Genomic DNA, 20,145 nt, shown 5'->3' with positions numbered 1-20,145 from the left:
TACAAGTTATAGTCTGGACAAGGAAAAGTAACAAAGGGCAATAACTCTGTAATTCCTTTAGATAGAGTTATGGTTCTTGTGCACTGCACTTCCACTCATTGTGCTTGACCATTGCATGAAATTGTTTTGAAATCCAACTGGTACTTTACAAGTTATACTCTGGACAAGGAAAAGTAACAAAGGGCAATAACTCTGTAATTCCTTTAGATAGAGTTATGGTTTTTGTGTGCTGCACTTCCTCTCATTGTGCTTGTCCATTTGTTTCAGGGGTATAATAATCCATCCATCACATATCTAAAACACGTACAGCTATCTTTCTTTGTTGCATCAACACCAGTGCACTTTAACGCCATATTTGTTTTGTTGCACAAGACTGAAGTGTAATGTTGTTTTTATGTACACTCCTGCACCATGGTTTATGTGATAACAAACTGTTATTATTTATAAAGCACAAAATAGATACAGTTTATCAATACCCTAACACATAATTATACATGTAAGTAGACTATTACATGAATGTGTCTGCAACAAAATTACCAGAAGTGCAAATATGAAATTACATAATTATGACATTAATTTTACATTATTAGATAACTAAATTATTATCAGCAGATAATTTGGTATGACTTTCCATTTATTAATTTTCAATGTACAATACTGGCCAGGAGAAACCAGCAAAGTTTGAGGTATGCTGGAGCATGTTGTTTGCCGTGAAGTAAAATATTGCTGTGAATGATTGTGGCAAACTTTCAGAACAATTTGCTGTGAGTCTTCTTTGCGATAATAATCAAATAAAATTCCAGTATATACCCAATTTTTACACAACTGAAACTCTGCAAGCCGGATGGGTAGCGATGTCTACAACATAGCTGTCGGATAGGCATTTTCTTCCTTAAATATAGGTTACTATAAACACTGCTTTTGGAATGTGCACACACCTTCAACATAAGTGGCATTTGAACTGTCAGTTACAATGTTACATCAGGATTAATAAATTTGTTATGTTACCATGGAAAAGTTTTGCACTGACTTTCTGACAAAATTTTAGTTTCATGATGATAGAGGAATGAATCTGACTGCTAGAGTGTTGAGGAACTAAATGTGGACAGATGACGGACATTCATTAATCCTAAAAGCTAGAGCAGTCATTGATAATGACAATATTGATGTATGGTTGATATTTTCCTGTTGAAAAATAATCTATACACATGTAAAAATAATCAATAATTTTAACTAATTAATTAAATATCTAGAAATTATGACAATTCACCCAAAACATATACAGAAGCAGTTATCTATGTCTAACATTATGCTGTTGTTATATAGTGGAAATATTTCACAGCAATGAGGACAAAAAAATATGGTCTTGAAAAATATCATGCAATGGGCTTTTATAAACATAACACTGAAGAGAACATATTTTTATTTAACTAAAATCATTTCAACAGGTATGAAACGGAATAACAGACAAGTAATTATAGGTTATTATCAATAAATTGGTGTATCCTTGATATTTGTCACCCAATGTCAATATATCAGTGATATGCTTTGCACTGAATCAATGACAGCTCTACTTAAAGCTCAACCTGAGCATGCTCAGGTAAGCTTATAAGACTCAAATATGTGCTTCAATAAATACTTTTCTGTCCTTCACATTTTGGCATGTTTTAGAAATATCAATATAATTGTTACTCAAGTAGATCTACAAACTGGACTTTTCACATTATTTGGACACACAGGGTGATATTACTACTACATTAACTGAAAGTGGAAATAATGATATATATATTCTTATAAAGTTACTATTACATATCTTTTTTTCCAAAAATGCGATTTTCAGTGATAATTTTAAGAGCCGCATGATTTAATGGTATTTTCCAACATTAAAATCTACATGTAATAATCACCAAGGTCTAACAGTTTATATATTTTTAAGCAGATGGTAAATTGTGTCATAAATTACAAATTTTGATTCTTTGTTTTAAGTCTTTAGAGTCAAATGTCAGTGAAAAACACTGATAAATTGTTTGAAAAGTAAAATAAAGAAATCAGTGATTCAGATTGGCGTCGGCCATCGGCAATTTGCAAAAAAATTACAAATGGCCGAACTCAATTTGTTACTTATGACATAAAGGCCAATCAAAAATGTATTTTCCGGACATAATGGCCGATAAAAATCAAGGCAAATATGACATTCACTTGCCAAATAAATCCATCTTTCAAATCAGAAATGAAAATTCCAGGCAGACAGAGTTTTCATTTTCATAAATATTTTTCTGGTTGACTTGTTTATAGAAGGAATCTAAGGTATCCCATAAACGCTTACATTTAAATGCTCAAAAAAGCGTCTGCATAAACTTAAAAGATTGACATGAAGACATGGTTGTCAATTTTTAACTTTTCATGAAAGATGTAAACTTGCCAAAGGTATTTATGCACAACAAGTTCTTGAAATGGAACGAGATTTTTACAAAAGAAAATTTTCAACACATGCCATATCATATCTATAAATATCATCAGTAATCAAATTATGAAATTTAACTTGGGAAAATAGCTTTGGATTGACATCAGTAGACAAAGGAATTAAGTAGGGAATCTAGTAAAACAAAACACTTCTTAGTAACTGAAACTCAGTTTTTCATTTATTTTCAAGTTTTAAAACTAAACAAAAATTGCTGTTCTGGACTAAAGATAATATAAATATGTAGGGATGACAACGATTACCGATTTTAGTACTCGAGAACTAAAGGACAGTCTTCCAATCGAGTACTCGGTTACTCGGAAGCTTTATTTGACTAGTGTATAACCATAATCAATCTATCTTCCAGTTCTGCCAGACCAATCACGAGAGCATAGACAGTAAACATTTAGTAATGTTAGAATTGAGGTAGTTGACAATTTACTTTCATTTTCAATTTCAGTTTCAGTTTATTTACTTTCATTTTCAATTTCAGTTTCAGTTTATACAAATTTATTTTAGTTCGATTATGTTGGAAGCTATTAGCTTATAGAAACACTCTCGAATCCGTTCCTGGAACTAACCAGTACTAAGCAATCAGTGTGAAGTTTCTTGTTCAAGGAAACAACGGCTGGCCCCTGATGGGGTTCGAACCGACGCAGCTAGCAATCCATAGACTACTAGTCTAATTTCAGAAAATTAAAGAAAATATAAAAATGAAATCTACAGTAGATTCTAGTTGATAACCGGTAGCTTTACTATCTTTGAAAACGAAAAAAATAATTTGACTTTGGAGTGATGAATTATTGAAATATGAAATCATTGACTATTAGCCCCTAAATATTTTTTCAATCACCTTAGAACAAATATCGGCAGCACACTGTCAGGTAATTAAATGTCTTAAGCGGCCAATAATGATATAAGCTATGGAGTTGTTGTTAATTTATTTTTTACGATGAAAAAATGCACCTAATAATTTAGTTTTTACAATTTTACCAAATACTCGAGCATCAATTTTGTCAACCCATTTTCGGACGTTCGATCGAGTACTGGGTTAACCGGTTACTCGTTGCCATCCCTATAAATATGTATTGATGTTAAAGATTTAAATTAATGGACAAAAACTCATATTGGTTGATTTCAATCTCCTAATAACCTTTTCATTCTGATACATGAAATAGTTTTCAGCTATAGGAATATCAAATGTTACAGGCCTTGTAAACACTTCTAACTGCATTTAAGGTTTTGATTAAATCTTGCTTGAAGCTTACCTAGGAAACTTTAGTTATTTTTATAATATTCGGGCCATGCCTAAATATCAAACGGTACAAGAACTATCAATGATCAGTTAGGAATGGTAAGGTTGCAAATGATTAATAAAGACAGACAAAGTTTGTTGCTTTACTCTAGATTCAAAGAAATGTAGGAAAGGACTTATGTATAAAAAAAAAAAGATATCATGTGTAGATGCCTGGCTGAAAAGTTGTATCAATCCTGCATAATAGTGAGCATTTTTAAACCTATTCCCCGATTAAATGGCCTAACTAATTTATATTTTCAGGACAAAATGGCCTATAAAAAATCTTAAAATTTAGGACAACTGTTTTAACAAAACCAAACTCCATTCTGAATCACTGCAAATGGTTAATATATTTGCAAAGAAAAAACAGAAGAATTTTCAATTGTCAAATATTTTTGTGATGCTGATTGTTTAATTCATTAAGGAAAGAAGAAAGAATGATAAATTAATCAAAAGCACTTTTGAAAATATCGAAACACTTTTGATGATGATATTTATCAGTATCTAATTCGGAAAATAATCCTGTAAGTGGACTGCATGGAAGGGTAACTCTCATAATTCAATTCTCTCATTTCCTTATATTCCCCTTGAATTTTTATTTTGTTCTTTTGGAGGAAAAATTATAGTTATTATGTCTTTTGTGTACATGAGTTTCTATGTAAAATTAAATCAAGTTTTTGATCAATAAAATATTGATTTAATTAACAGTTACATGTAGAACTAGTATATTGTTAATTGACAGATTGTGAAGTCTGATTAACTTTTGACTATTAATTTTTCTATGTTCAAAATGTTGGCTATTATTTTTTACAAGCCATGTGGGCCCTGCTAGGGACTAAAAATGGTGGTCAGCAGGTTGGTTTCAATTGTGGATCATGTAATCATTTAATTAAAAGAACAGAAAATTCTGTTCTTTCAAAAATAGGTCTTAATAGCAGGGCCATCTTAATTCTGGGGTGGTCATAAAGATTTTCTTTATCTGAACTTTGCCCTAATGAGTGACCTTGACCTTTGCAAAAGGGACCTGGATTTTGCTTGCGACATTCCGCCTCACAATGGTGAACATTTGTGCCAAGTTATATTGAAATCCCTTTATGTATGTAGAAGTTTTGCTCTGGACAAATGTTTTTCAGTAACCTCTGTGACCATGACCTTTGACTTACAGACCTTGTTCATGCATAGGACACTGCTTCTCATAGTGGTTAACATTTCTATGAAGTTTTATTGAAATCCCCCATGCATGTAGAAGATATGCTCAGGACAAAAAGTAGACGATGTTCCCAAAATACAACCCGTTTTTTCAAATGGGCGTATAAAAAGGGAATGATTTGAAGATTTTAAATTCAGTGTACAAATGTCTTATTATGTCTAAGTCGCAAGGTACTTTACGATATTTTTGTTTCTTGGCAAAGCAATGTCATATTGAAATTTCTCAAAAAAACCCGTAGCACATTCCCCCCAAAAAAATCTTACAAAACAATATACATCTTAAATCAGTGTATAAATGAATTTACTTTGGGCTGTAAATGGACAAAAGAAAAAAAGAATCACCTTCTAAATGAATTATCCAATGTCACATCTAAATTATAATGTTTAACTCCTTTTATTTAATTCAAATTTTTTGATAGGCAATAAACAAATGGCCCTCTCACATTTGCTAAATGTCGCTGCCTGTTGCCTGCAAGCGCCTAAAAGAGTGAGACTACTACAAATAACAAAAAAAATCGAATGAAATATTCGCCCTTGCACCAGCAGCTGGCACGAATACATTTTTTCGTTAATTTGTAATCAGTTAGTAAATTGCTTTACCAACATGGCAGATAGGCAATTGTAGAATGCTGTTTGTATTTAATTTAAATGGATAATTACATAGTTTGAGGATATATATCAATATTTGAATAGAGACTTGAAAAAATATTTCATAAACTGTTTAATAAAGATTAAAAGGCAAGATATTAGATACTTTATGAAATTTTTATTTTGTTTTGCCTTTATGAGCAATATCTTTTAAATGTCAGGCATGCCAGTCATAAACTCTAATAAGCCTATAGCTTCGAATTTATTGGTCTAAGTCAGAAGGCAAATCTTGACACTATAGGCTAGATGGATTTTGGTAATTTTTCGACTCAATCATGGATTGAAGTAATTAAAGCTACGCAGCTTGCAAATGGCCATAGAAGAGATCATGTACAAATATTTTAAAACAAGAGCTGTAGGTAGGACAGCATGCTCGACTTTTCTTAATGCTTGATAGTAAAAAGCCTTGAGATTGTTCGCAAACTGTAAAGTATAAGTCAAAAAAGGGGGCATAATTCTATTCTGAGTAGTTGACACTATAAAAATATAAATCCTAGAAGATAATAGTAAGAGTAGAAAGTAATAGGTTCTTGTAAATAAATAAAAGGTTTTTTAACTGGTCAATAGACATTACAGAATAATTGAATTGTAGGAATATCATTATAATAAAAACATTAGCTTTATAGAGTTACCTACTCATGTCTAAAGGTTAGGGGCATAAAGGTGAACTAGTGTAAAAAGTTTCAAAGCCACATGTCAATGGACTTTGAAAGTATTTGAGGTGGTACGCAAACTTTAACGAAAATTCTAAGTCGAAAAAGGGGCATAATTCTGTCAAAAAACTTGATAGAGTTACCTCCTCCTGTTTAAAGTTTGAAGGCATGATGGTGAACAAGTGTGCAAAGTTTCAAAGCCATACGTCAATGGACTTTGAAAATATTTGAGGTGGAACACAAACTTTAACGTAAATTCTGAGTCGAAAAAGGGGCATAATTATGTCAAAATGCTTGATAGAGTAACCTCCTCCTGTCAAAAGTTTGAAGGCAAGATGGTGAACAAGTGTGCAAAGTTTCAAAGCCATATGTCAATGGAATTTGAAAATATTTGAGGTGGTATGCAAACTTTAAATTAAATTCTAAGTCGAAAAAGGGGCACAATTCTGTCAAAATTCTTGATAGAGTTACCTCCTCATGTCTAAAGGTTGAAGGCATGATGGTGAACAAGTGTGCAAAGTTTCAAAGCCATACGTCAATGGACTTTGAAAATATTTGAGGTGGTACGCAAACTGTAACATAAATTCTAAGTCGAAAAGGGGCATCAATTTTGTTAAAATGCTTGATAGAGTTACCTTCTCATGTCTAAAGGTTGGAGGCATGAATGTGAACAAGTGCAATAAGTTTCAAAGCCATTTTTTAATAGACTTTGAAAATATTTGATGTGGTACAAAAACTTTAACTTAAGTGGTTACGCTGAAGCCAACGCTTGGGTGACTAGGATAGCTCTACTAATTCTTATCGAATAGTCGAGCTAAAAAGTTCAATAAAAAATTTTCTTTACATATGTCTTTGTCTTGAAGTTATTTTAAGTATACCAATTTACTTGTTATACAATTTATTTTGTTTCGAGCAGACCTTTCAATCATTGTGTTAACAGACAAACATTGGTTTATTCAGAATTTCAGATATGGCATTACTTTGTGAATACATGTATATGCATTTCACAAAAATATGCAACTTATTAAACCAAAGAGCAAATGACGCAGTACCAAGAAAAACTGAAATCCAGACTCCTTACCATTTCCACCCTGTGACTATTCCCCCATAAACTGATTCTTCCCCTGACTGTTTCCCCCCCCCCCCCCCCAAATTTGTATTATGCAGACAGTTCCCCCCTATGTTGTACATTTTTTCTTTTTCTTTTTTACTAAAGGGATTTTAATATTACATCGTATCTATTTCTATAATTATTGAATGACATGAAAATGACTAAAACTTTTGTAGGCAATATTCTTTGTTGTATGTAATTGAAGGAAATTTCAAATTTGGCTGATCTAATATAAAAATGTTGAAGTTTTTTAAGATCATGTTATTAGTAAAACAATATTTTCAAGAAACTATTTGGGTTCATTCCAGCACATTTTATTTTAGATAATTAAAGTTTTAGAAATACTTTTTTCAGGTATTTTTTTTTATCTAATTTACACCTTTGTGTCAGATATTAATTTGTGGGTGATACTGATTAAAGATACGGTTTATTGTAATTAAGGATATAAGATACAGTTGACTGTTTTTTTATATATGTAAAACATTTTTCTTCTAACAAATTTTTCAAACATCAAAGAATTTGAAGTTAAATTTTACAGTATTTTATATATGCATTATTATCTTAAAATACCAATTATAATAAAAAGTTTGTAAATAAAATGGAGAAGAAAAGTCTGCACAAATGCACACTAATCCCCCAACCCCCATAATAAAAAATAGAAAAATAAATCAAAAGATAAAAAAAAAATTAAATATGAAAAAAAATGGGGGGTTAGGGAAGGAAGTGGTAAGTGGGGGGGGGGGGGGAGGAATAGTCTGCCTTCCTGAAAAATTGATTAGTGCTTCAGATAGTGTTCAACACTTAAGGGGTCCCAGGATCCTGAGGATCCCAGAAAACCAGGAGGGATCACTGTGATTGTTAGCTGGGGATCCCTCAAAAATCAGTCAGGAAAAATATATTCAATATGCAAAATGAAGATTTTTTTATAATTAATTGCAATCGGTATAAATAAATTGTTGCAAATCACAAATATTTTGAAAAACATATCAATTCTGACACTGGCACGATATTAGTTTCCCACCATTTCATGATCTTATTTACGTACGCTAAGCTAAAATTTATTCAGTTGGATGTTGTAAAGTTATGCACTAGACTCTTCCATTATCAATCATTATTTGATAAATGACATTTTATAAAAGTTATCAGTGAAAGAAATAAAACTCAGACATGTTGACACATTGAACATACCTTAGATGTAAGAGACCATTCCTTACAAATTGACATAAGTCCATCCTAAACACACAAAAAGGGGAAATGCTCACAAGCATTAGCATTGCTTTTAACAAAATTATATCCAGCATGCAAGTTATTTTATAAAATATAATAACTGTAATCTTCAATTTAGAAAAACCTTAATATGAAGGTCACAATTGGAAATAGGAGTTTCTGTAAATCAAAACCGGTGCAAAGCAGAAGTTCTTTAGAAGAATATGCCTCTCTTTGACCTTTTCCCTGTGGCTTACTTTACACATCATCAAAGAGTCAGTGGCATTCACACATTTATACAATAAAGTTCAGAAATTAACTCATATAATTTTTTGGTTTAGAAAAGTTGCACATGTTTTTAACAGCATACACGCAATGTCATGCAGAAAACAGTCTCACTGTTATAAATAAGTGTTGCATTTGAAAATCATAAGACCAAGTATTTTCTCAAGTTCAATTACAGCGATTTTTCATCTTATATAACAGAGACCTATGAAGGGCCTCCTGCCATTAGGGATTTACGGCCCAGTTGTAAAATAAGATGTAAAACGTATTATCTTTTTATGTTTACTTCCAGGCAATCAAGGAAAGCTGTCTTACAGGAAGAATAGATATTTTCATATAATTGTACATTTTACTTCTCCAGAATTAATGTATATTTAGAATAAATCCGCGATGAACACATGTTAATCCTTGCAGATTTGTTTTATAAGATGTAATTCAAATGTGTTTTCTTTGATGCTTTTTGTTTGTAAAATATTGTTTAATAAATATGAAATAAACGTTTGTTGACATTTTATCATAAGCTTTTAATTAGTTGCAGGTGTTTTTTAATCAAATGTGAATGACTGAGTCAAGCATAATTATCACCTGCTTAATCGGTACCCTTACACATGGGCATTGATTGGTAATAATAGCAGGTATATAGCATGATAAAGTGGGCCGAGTTGACCCATGCCGAGTTGGAATAGGGTAGTGCTGACTCGGGGCCGAGTGCGTTTTAGGGCCAAGCTGACCCTGATTCCTTTAAAATCATGCAGTTTTCCCACAAATCTAGTGACACCTGGTTTTTTACTTCCTAATTCAGCAATTTTAGGGATAATTCTTCCCAAAATATAAAGTCTAAGGCCTTTTCCCTATAAGTGAGAAAAATACTTAATGAAATTGCATGGTCTGTCACACAGTTTCAGACTGTTTTTGACTAAGTTTTTTAAATGCTGGTCGTTGCTCCCAATTAGATCTATAAATATTCACATTTATACTGTTTGTATGGGAGGGATCCCTGAAATTTAGGAGGAATCCCTGTTTAAATCGTATCGATTTATTCAGGGAATAGACATAAACACATACAATGTTATCACATATATCAACTTGCATATATATAAAAACACACACATAAATGCAACAAAAATAATTATCAGATTAAATAATGAGTATGTTCTATGTCACCCTAGGATTGCCCATTAAGCTAAAAGCTTATTTCCAATGGGGTCCATTTACTGTAAAAAATGTCACGGATTCCTTTGGGATCCCTGGCAAAAACAGTTAGTGTCAAAATCTGGATACTACAGTGTAATAGAGAACAATTATCAAGTCTGATTTCTAACATTACCTGTGACTGGTCACATCATTGGCGTATCTGTTGTGCAGCATCAACATTAAACTTAGCGGGATGTCAACTTAGTCGTTTTATCACCCAGACGTACTGTAGAATAAAAGTAAACGTCTCGTTGATAAGACTTTTTTTTTACGACACCTTTAAATTCTTCGGTACTTAGTACTTCAAAATTGATTTGAAGCAGCAAAATATTTACTTCTGGCTTCCATAACTTTATATGTCGCTTTTATGATTTTTGACGTTGCGCGACAGTAAAGTTATGGGTCAACCCCTGTATCAAAGGCTACCAGGATATTCACATCTCCAAAGCAACTGTAAAAGTTACCTTTACAGTAATATTCAAAACTATGTGAAATTAATGGCAACAATGGATAAGGGAATCAATTTTACATTTATTCACTGTTTTCAAGATGATAGAACATCTAAGGATAAGAAAACTAACTGTTAAATTACAAATTGTGGAAATGCTCAACCAAATAAAGTTATTTTTAAATCAGGTCTCGTGAGACTTCACATCTAGGAAATTTTGGTATCTATTTTTAGTAACCGGCCATGTGCTTTATATTGTCTGCTTATTCCCATTCGGTGTAATTTTACTCAAAGTTAAACAGTATTTTATGTAGATCTAACAAAATTCACATCAATGTGGATCCTATCTGTATGATGTCTAGATATCGCAAATTAATTGTAAATAATGAGCTGGTGTAAATTATTAGCCATGTTTTCAATTTAACTGTTGTGTCAGTTACAGGTCACCAAAGGTCATTAGAAGGTATCCGAATGTAAAGTCTCAGCCGTCACGTGATCAAACAATGGCGGCGAAATTTATCAAATTGAACATATTCTATTTATTTTCAAGTATTATTTCACCAATCCAATTATTTTTGTTCCAAAACCTAACCTCAAGAACTAAAAAAAATGATTTATTTACCGGTATGCATAAAAAGTTGAACAAAAAAGTACATGGTTATTAAATTACAGCAGGACATAAATCTGTCATAGCTCTGGTTGACTTTCGATACGGGATCGAGTCTAGCAATACTATTAAACCTGTTCGCTGAAGTCTCTTTAGCTACAAAATATTATGGGTATCCGACTTCCCTGTTTTCTTTGTTTTACTCTGAGATTATTGTTTTTTATATACTTAAATGTTTAAACAATCTTAATAAAGCGATTGAATTGAAATGAAGATAAATTTGGTTTATTCGGAACTAACATTATCTCCATGTACGATGCTAAAATTATATATAAAAATCATACGCAAGTAGCATAACAGAACTTGACTCATTTATTTAACTTATTGGGTCTGTAAATACTAATACTAAGTCAATTCTGTTCCTATGCAGGTAAATTTCATAAGTATAGATCTACCTCTTTCTATATTGTATAACCTACAATTATATCTAGATTAATAAGTGCATAATATTAAATAAAAACATTAATGAATGAAGTGTTTATCATTTAACTGTATTTGTGGCCTACTCTGCTGTACATATTAATTCATTAAATCATATGATTGATGATCTTTTCATAAAATCACTTCAATAAAAAAAGTCAGAGGCCAGATACATGTAATCAAATCAAAACCTGGAGGGACCAGGCAAAAAAATGTAAATACTATTGGATAAAAAATCAATTCAAATTTTGTTTCACTCAGTGCATCATACATGTATATGGTAAATTCATCAAGTGATACCTGTAAATGCATTCTTAATCACTTTTATATCATATTTCTGATGGAAACAATAAAGATTTTCTTTTTCTGCTATGACTTAATTTTCTTATCAAGTTATATAGTTTTCATCAATGGTGCATACAAAAAAAACTATACATATCAGTGAGTACAACGCGAGAAAAAAATATCAATTTGTCACATGGATTCCAGAATTTAATGCATTGTAATCGTAAAATAAATTATTTTGAATGTTAATACATTATTTAACATTACTATGGTAAAGTTCTTACTAATGCAAATTTTAGCCTCCTTGTCCAAAATAAATCGGTTTTAAAAGAATCAAACATTTTTAATTAGCTTATGTGTTTTTTTTTCCCACACTCATAAATAATATACTAGCATGATATGATAATAAACAGTATTTTTGTACTTAAACAATGGTCATCGTATAGGTATCCCTTAAAACATTTCAAAGACCATATTTCTATGAAACTGTACAAAAATAGAGGTAAAAAAAATCATTTGCTAGATAAATTTTCCATGTATAACATGTTGATAGTTTTATCAACTACAACTACATTGAGCGCTATAATCACCTGAATAAATACTGCCTGTTTGGGGCCAAAATCCAAGGAAAATTCACGTAAAAGTCATATAAAAATTGTTAGTGCGCAGACCATTATTATTTCCACGGTGACATTACAGTAAGGAAAAGTTTGCTTATCATTTCTGAAGATACAAGCATAAATAGAAAAGCAACTTACATGCCTCGGAGGAGAAAAAACCCACCGTCTCAGCGCCATTTAGATTATTAAATTGTTTTGATTCCTAAATGCATTCATTGCAAAACTTAGACAAAACTTATTCTTAAACTCTAAATTAAATAAAGAACTTAAATCCTTAACCAACACTACAATGCGCCCAATTACCACTTTTTCGCGCGACTGCAGTATTTATATAAAACAGGCATATGTGGAATTTACCCCTTTGGCATTTTAATTTTGACAGAGGATATTGTGTATTCGTTCTGTCAACAAAAATTACAAATTTGTAGAGTCAGCTTTTGTTGATCATGTTGTTGTCCTATTTGATGCTGAACAGTACTAAAATAGAAGGCCGATATTTTTTTTAATTTTAAAAGCCATCGCTGGTTGGGAATAACAAAATTTCTGTGTGAGTTTAAAGTTGTTACCTATACATAAATCAAAATAAATACTTGTTTTCTATGCTTTGAATTCATATAATTTTTTTCCACGTAGCGACTTAGATGTTACCCCCCCCCCCCCTTCCCCCCCACACCTCAAAGTCAGGAGAAAAACATAGAATTTGAAGGAGAAACTTATATATTTATCATGGCAGCTGTTTTTTTTTCTTTAATATTTAAGATAGCGGATAATAATGGTAAAATCTTTAGAAAAAAATGAATTTGTAACCTGTCTCTCGATTCTAACCTGACTCATGTAATTTAAAAAGAAACATGAGATATATGGTGTGTATATATCCAATTTACGATGTTCCGTTAGGGCAAGCTCTCTGAGCAATAAAAAGCGCAAAGTACGCAGTGCTATGGTAAAAATACGATAGTACGATGGTAGGGTGCGTGACAATACAACAGTAAGATAGTGGAGCATGACAGCACTATGGTGACAGTTCATCATACTATCATATTGTCACTATCGTACTGTCGCACTATCACCATCGTACTGTAGTACTGTCAGAAAATATTTCATAAAAAAAACGACAAGAAAAAGTCCGGGGCTGTTAAGTTTTTCGAGAGTATCAGATACATTCAAATATACTGCATGGTACTCCAAGGGCCTACAAGCAGTACCTAGAACTAGCAGTACCCGACACGACAATAACCCCAAAAGCACATGCGATGGGATTATGGCATCCGTTTTATTTCTCTTTTTTTCTATACCGTGCAGAGCTAAACAAATGTTATATACAGGCATATTTTTTTAATGAAAAAATATTCGTGAAAAAATTACTTTATTTTTTTCTGGCTTTCCTCTGTAAGAAAATTAATTTAGTTCTTAATAATATTTGATTTAAATTTTCTATTTCTTCGATTCTAAACTTGAAATTGTTAGTTTTTGTTGTTATTATTATTGTTTAAATAGTTTCTCTTTATGTAATGTTTCTGTATTTATGATAATGTTCCAATGGACTGTATATATTTGTATTTATAAATGGTCCAACGCCACAAGTGTGGATTAATAATAAAGCAAATAACACAAGGGTGATAACGATTCATCTTTATTAAATGGACTAATCAGTCCTACGCATTTACCCAAGATTTCTAGTTTTCCCCAAAATTTCCTATCTCTGGCCAGTGAATAATAACATAGCTTGTCACTATACCACTGATAGCAGCACCCTTGAATGTTTTATGATCCTATCATGTTTCAAGAATGTATAGTTTCAGGTGGAGGATAAAATGAACTTTTTAGCTATAACAAAAAACTAAGATTTTCATTTTAATTTTTAGTGATACATACCATTACCAATAGTCTTTATCCGGAGATTGACGGAAAGGGCCGAGTAGTTGCGATTGGATACATACATGATACAATTTTTTATGAGACAAAATGTGATAACATTAAAAAAGGGTTTTTAATGACTTACAACTCACAATGAAAATACTTATGCACATTACTTTTTTTATAATAAGCATATATTGTTTTATTAAATCATATTCAATTTAACTATAAAAAGTTTTATATATTAAACATTTTCTGTGACAATAAAAACTCATCTGCATATATTTTATAAAAGAAAAGATATATTTAGATTTTCTTCCTGTAGGAAGTTACTGCCCTGGTGTTGTTTTATCATTTTTCAGCAATCGCAGCATCAGCGATTCACCTGTCTGTCTGTCTGTCTGTCTGTGTGAATGCATGTAAACGTGCGTGTTTGTGTATGTATATATAGATTATATAGTGGACTAAATAATCTTCTTAAAAATCATAATTCTTTTTCAATCAAACTTGTCAGGATTGTTCCATGGATAAAAGGCTTCTAAAGTTGTTTAAAGAATTTGATTGGCTGCAGAAACCTGGTTGCCATGGCAACCAAAAGGAAGACTAGAAGAAATTTAAAAAATCCTCTTCTCAGGAACAACAATGCCTAAAGCATACATGTTTTGCACAAGGCATTATCTTGGAGGCATGTACCAAGATTGCTCAAATTGTAGCCCTTGGGTCAAAATTGGCCCTGTCCCAGGGGTCATTAATTTACCTTATATTAATATTGTAAAAATTTAAATAATCATTTTCAAATTACAAGGGCTACAGCATAGATATTTGTCATAAAACATTATTTTGTAGAACTCTGCCAAGATTGTTCAAATTATAGCCTTGGGTCAAAATTGTATATATAAAATATTTTCCTCAAAAAATAAGGGCTAGTTATGAAAGATTGTCTAGTGCTTTTCAAATTATGACCTTAGGGTCAAAATTGACCCTACTCTTGGGGTCATAGTCTTTTCCGTATATGTATCTATAAACTTATGTATCAAGGACTCCCGCATGAAAAATGCATAATAATGACTGAGTCAAAAATAAACAAAATGTTTATAATATATAAATCTTAAAACTTTGATTGTTTGCAGAAAACTAAATAAGGTCATATCTTTGAAAATGCAAAAATGTCCGTAAAAAGCCATTTCTAATAACTTAAGCCTATGGATGGTCAATTACTTTCACTTAAATGGATAGTGCTGCCGTGTGTCTTACCGGTTTCACCGAACTTAAGACTAAAAAACTATCTAAACAGGTAAAAAGCCATCAGTAACCAAGTTATGATAATCAGATATGGTAGATATATGGTTGTATCACCATTGCACGTGGTGCAACATGCTGAACTGTGACCTTAAATCTGATCTTGTCTTAATGTCATATTTCAAAACCTCCATAAATTATTTTACATCCATCTTCCATTTTCTTTTTTGTTCAATGTATAATGTGAAACAATTTATCAGTTTACAAATTAGATAATCAAAATCAGTAAAAACGTAAGTAAATTCACTCCCCATTATTACAAGCAATAAAAACGCAGACAATATAGAAATTAGCAAAGTGGCCTTTTTGTCTCTTCGATATCTTAAGATTAGTTAAAAATAAATAAATTTTAGAATGCAGTATACTAAAATACATTTAATGAAAAATATTCAGAAAAAAAAAAAAAAAAAAAAACAATTGCCTCTATATTTCGTTCAATTTTGTTCAATCTTCTTACTGTATTCAATGCCTCTTCTTAATAATACTTCTTACTCTTTGTTAGGAATTTTATTAATAAAAGCTAATCAATAACAGTAATTAGTGCTTATCAAATTATTTCTTTATGAGTGCTGCACATTGCAATCAAAATATTTGTATGAGCGAGAGTGTATTATATGAAAAACTGATCAACAGAAATTAACTTATGGGCCACTAGGAAAGATAAAAGAAGGCCAATTAATATTGTCTCGGCTTTCAGCCAAGTGTAGTGAACATGTCATGTTAATGGGACATTAACAGTTAAATGTAATTTACTAGCTGATAAGCCCTTACTGAAATTCAGCAGTAGCGGGAAATTACAGAATATAAGAGAGATGCTGACCAGTGCAGCAGAGCGTGACCTAATGGAATTTTACCAGAAAGAGTTCATTTAAGAAATACGCTATGGTTACAAATTATTTAATTTTGTATATACATATGTTTGCAGTATTTCCATGGTTACACTTAAGGAGGCACCAATAGAAGATAAAGATGTACAATTGTCGAAGCAAAGAAATTTCATTTTTTGGGGGCAGTGCCCCCAGATTTAACAAACCGTCTTTCAATATCCATGTCGTTCTTAATACCAAACTGACAACTCAGAAAAAAACAAGTTTCTAAATATTTACCAAAAACTTCAATATGGACGTATTTGATTACAATTTTGATCCAAATATGATTAAACAACGTATCATATTCACAGCAGTATCTGACGAAAACTAAAATTTATTGTAAATATGAATAATATATCTACTTAAGCGTAGGAATAAATAAAACTAAAAATAACGTATACGTATCACGTGAGCGATCTTGTTTATATCACGTGACATCGATACCGAAGATAAGCTATTTTCGCGAAAATAAGACACGGTCTTCGAAATAAGATTTATTTTCGTTATATTTTATATTTCTCATTAAATGCATTAATGAAATATGTATTTATTATTTAAATGAATGATTTTCAACGATATGAAATTATCTTCATTAAATTATAATATACAAAAATGAGAATTCAGTTACAGTGACGAAAATGGCTCCAATTGACCTTACGCCAGAACAATCATAGCCACGCCCAATGATTTTCAAGGGGAGTAACTCATGAAAAGTCCGACAAACACAAATAGTGTCGACTCAAAAATATTGTATTCTTACATGTTTGAAGAAAAAACAAACAAATAAGTGCGATCTTTTCTATCAGGCTGATGCATAAAAAGTGTACTTTTTTAAACTGACACTTTTTTAAACTGACAAATTGAAAAATATAGGAACACACGGCAAAGAGCTCCCGGGCGTAAAAAGTACGAAGGATTTAAATAAAATGAAATAATCTGAATTCTATCTTCAGTGGATGATATTACACAGACACTTGTTTAAAATAAAGTTAATAGACAGATTCATTTGATTTTCTGCTACAATATTTCAATACATGTGTAGGGCAAGCTGGTCGAGCATGCTGATACACTTGAATGTACTAAATAGTTAAGCATTGAAGTTCGTGATCGAATAACCTACACTATCAATTGTGTATTAACACGAGTATATGCTGAGTGGTTCAAATTTAAATATCATTCTGCTCAATATCCAGTACACGAAATTAACACATAAGGTACACGATTATATCAAATATATTTATCTAAATGTATAAAATTGCATGCTTGTTGTGATTTAACGATTTGTATGACAAAATATCAGGAAAATATTTAATGTACGAAAAAAAATGAATACCCAAATCGTTGAAAAACGCATTCGAAAAATAAGATAATACAGAAATAAGTTTAATCTTTACGATGATTTACTTTATAGCATGTAATTCCTGTAATCAGTTGAAGAAATACTATACTTAAGATGAATAGCTTCTGTGTAAACAATTAGAACAGTTAAGCAAAAATATGAAAAATAGCTTAGAAAGCGACAACGAAAATAAAATGAATGCGTCCCTGAAGATGCTACGAAAATAAGTACATTCACGGAGTCGAGGAAAATAAGATCTACTTTGATCATGATTAATATATTACTTTTTAATTAACTTAAAAATTACTGTTAAAAGTAATGAGAATTTCTTTGTACCTATTAGTTAAGTATAGGTTAATGAATGAAAGAGTGGTGCCTTTGTTAGGCCTTAGATAGCCTAAAGGTGATTATCATCTTACCAGGGAATAATCACTCAAGGCACCACTCTTCCATGTATTTACCTGTTTATTACATGTTTCCTGTTCCATAAGAAAAAGTATGTCATTTTATATCATAACTTTCAACTTTACAGTTCCTATATATATATATATATATAGTATATGACTGTAAAAATCAATCTTTTGAAAGCGGTTCTTTTCAGCTGATTGTTAAATTCATTGTTGGAAATAAGTTATTTCAGGAAGAAAAGGCTATGTTACTTCAAAATTGAAATTATCAATTTCGCTGTTTAAACTTTCTGAAACGTCCGTTATGTTATTTTTTCCGCACTAATGTCAACAAAGGCTCTGGAGCTATCATTTTAAACTAGAAATGTTACTCTTCACAGATACCCCTGTAATAAAATTATATTTACTGTTCAGCATGCTATTTGTTTTAGTCATTTGATACACACACTGCAAGTTATTTATACCCAGTAAGTTTATTCAATGTCTTTTTCAAAAGTTTTAAAACTGTTTTTATTTCGTCATGTTCAGTTTTACCTATTGTAGATAGAACATGAGATGAAAAACCTCAAGAAAAGCTGTGATCAATATCTTAGCAATTAAACAAGTTAAACATGTAAACAGAACAGAGGCCACATTTATAAGTGTTATATAAATATGAAACTAAATTGATGATCTTTTAGTCAGTTTAGAATCTAGATCATGTGATGTAAAGAACTAGCTCACCATCAAGCCACACTTATATGTATATTTAATGAAACTGTCAGCATGTTTACCTTGATGATCATAATTTTAATTGGTCATAAGGACACCTTCATCTTTTTGTCTTGTTTTTACTTTTTTTTGACAAACTGTAGCTTTAGAACACTAATTTAATAAATTTATTAAAGCAAGAATTTGTTTCTTGTTATTGTTGTTTGCTGTAAAAAGTGTGATCACTGCATTTTTGTCACAACAGTGCATTTATTTCACTATGCCTGTACGTACTATTCCGACATGTTGAAACTTCAAAGCACTGCCCCCATCAGTCCTCTCAGTACTTTGATTACCTTTTTAGTCAACAATTCCGTTTAGTAAATACGGAAACGAACATCTCACATATCAGACATATGGATCCTTATGACTTTTTCAATATCCTTATTACTCAATGAATGTTTATATTTTAGTCCTAATTGTTGTGGAATTTCATTTATCAGCTCAATTCATTAACTGGCGATAAATTGGCTTTCAGTTACTTGTCAGAGTGGGAGGTCTAAACAGTGAACAACAAGTTGTGTGAGAAATACACAATTCTTTACTAAATTTACAGAATAACATGTCAAATTCTGTAAATCTAGTATACAGTTGTGCATTTTAAGAAACATTAGCTTACACACGATCAGATTTAAATCTACTTTTTAATTGGTGTTGCACATTTCAACCCTACAGTACCGTCTGTAGTGCCTTTAGTGACATTGTCCTGACATCGAAGTAACTGAAAAGTAATTTCTTTCTAAGGGTAAAACCACTGAAAATCAGTTTTACTTAATACCTAAAAATACATTACTAGCCTCTGAAATCAATAAATGCATTATTTGAATATTCCGTGACCTTTTATCGGCAAACATCGGTTTCCGAATTTAACATTTAAAGATATAGTATACTAGGCTCAAATTTTTTATTTGAAATTAGCGATAATTTTTACACAGTCTCTTAATAAATGCAAAACAAACATGTTTTGAGTACACACAGAAGACTGGAAGTTTTTTTTTTTATTTGACCATCTTTATTTGACCCGTAATACGGAATGCAGCTTTCAATACACATGTATTTTCTCTTATTCAAGTTAGACATATTCAGTATGAATTTCATAGATTTCAATAAATTTCTGGAA

At 31.3% G+C, this 20,145-nt stretch overlaps 1 protein-coding gene across 7 annotated transcripts in view; it reads right to left on the bottom strand.

Moving 5' to 3' along the window:
• LOC132715677 (uncharacterized) overlaps window positions 1-12,827 on the bottom strand; it is a 133,875-nt gene extending 121,048 nt beyond the window's left edge. For 6 of the 7 annotated variants that reach the window (XM_060698717.1, XM_060698719.1, XM_060698720.1 and 3 more), the window contains exon 1: window positions 12,643-12,827. In XM_060698717.1, coding sequence (XP_060554700.1) covers window positions 12,643-12,681 — 39 coding nt within the window. In that variant the 5' untranslated portion in view covers window positions 12,682-12,827. Of the gene's footprint in view, window positions 1-10,197; window positions 10,291-12,642 lie in introns of all 7 variants that reach the window. The other variant, XM_060698723.1, reaches the window with a different exon arrangement.
• Window positions 12,828-20,145: the final 7,318 nt, after the last annotated feature.

Source organism: Ruditapes philippinarum, unplaced genomic scaffold (assembly GCF_026571515.1).
Source record: "Ruditapes philippinarum isolate M1 unplaced genomic scaffold, ASM2657151v2 ctg719_1_1_1_1, whole genome shotgun sequence".
Classification (NCBI taxonomy): domain Eukaryota; kingdom Metazoa; phylum Mollusca; class Bivalvia; order Venerida; family Veneridae; genus Ruditapes; species Ruditapes philippinarum.
The sequence above is the reverse complement of the archived record's forward strand: the minus strand, read 5'-3'. Positions and strand labels throughout refer to the sequence as shown.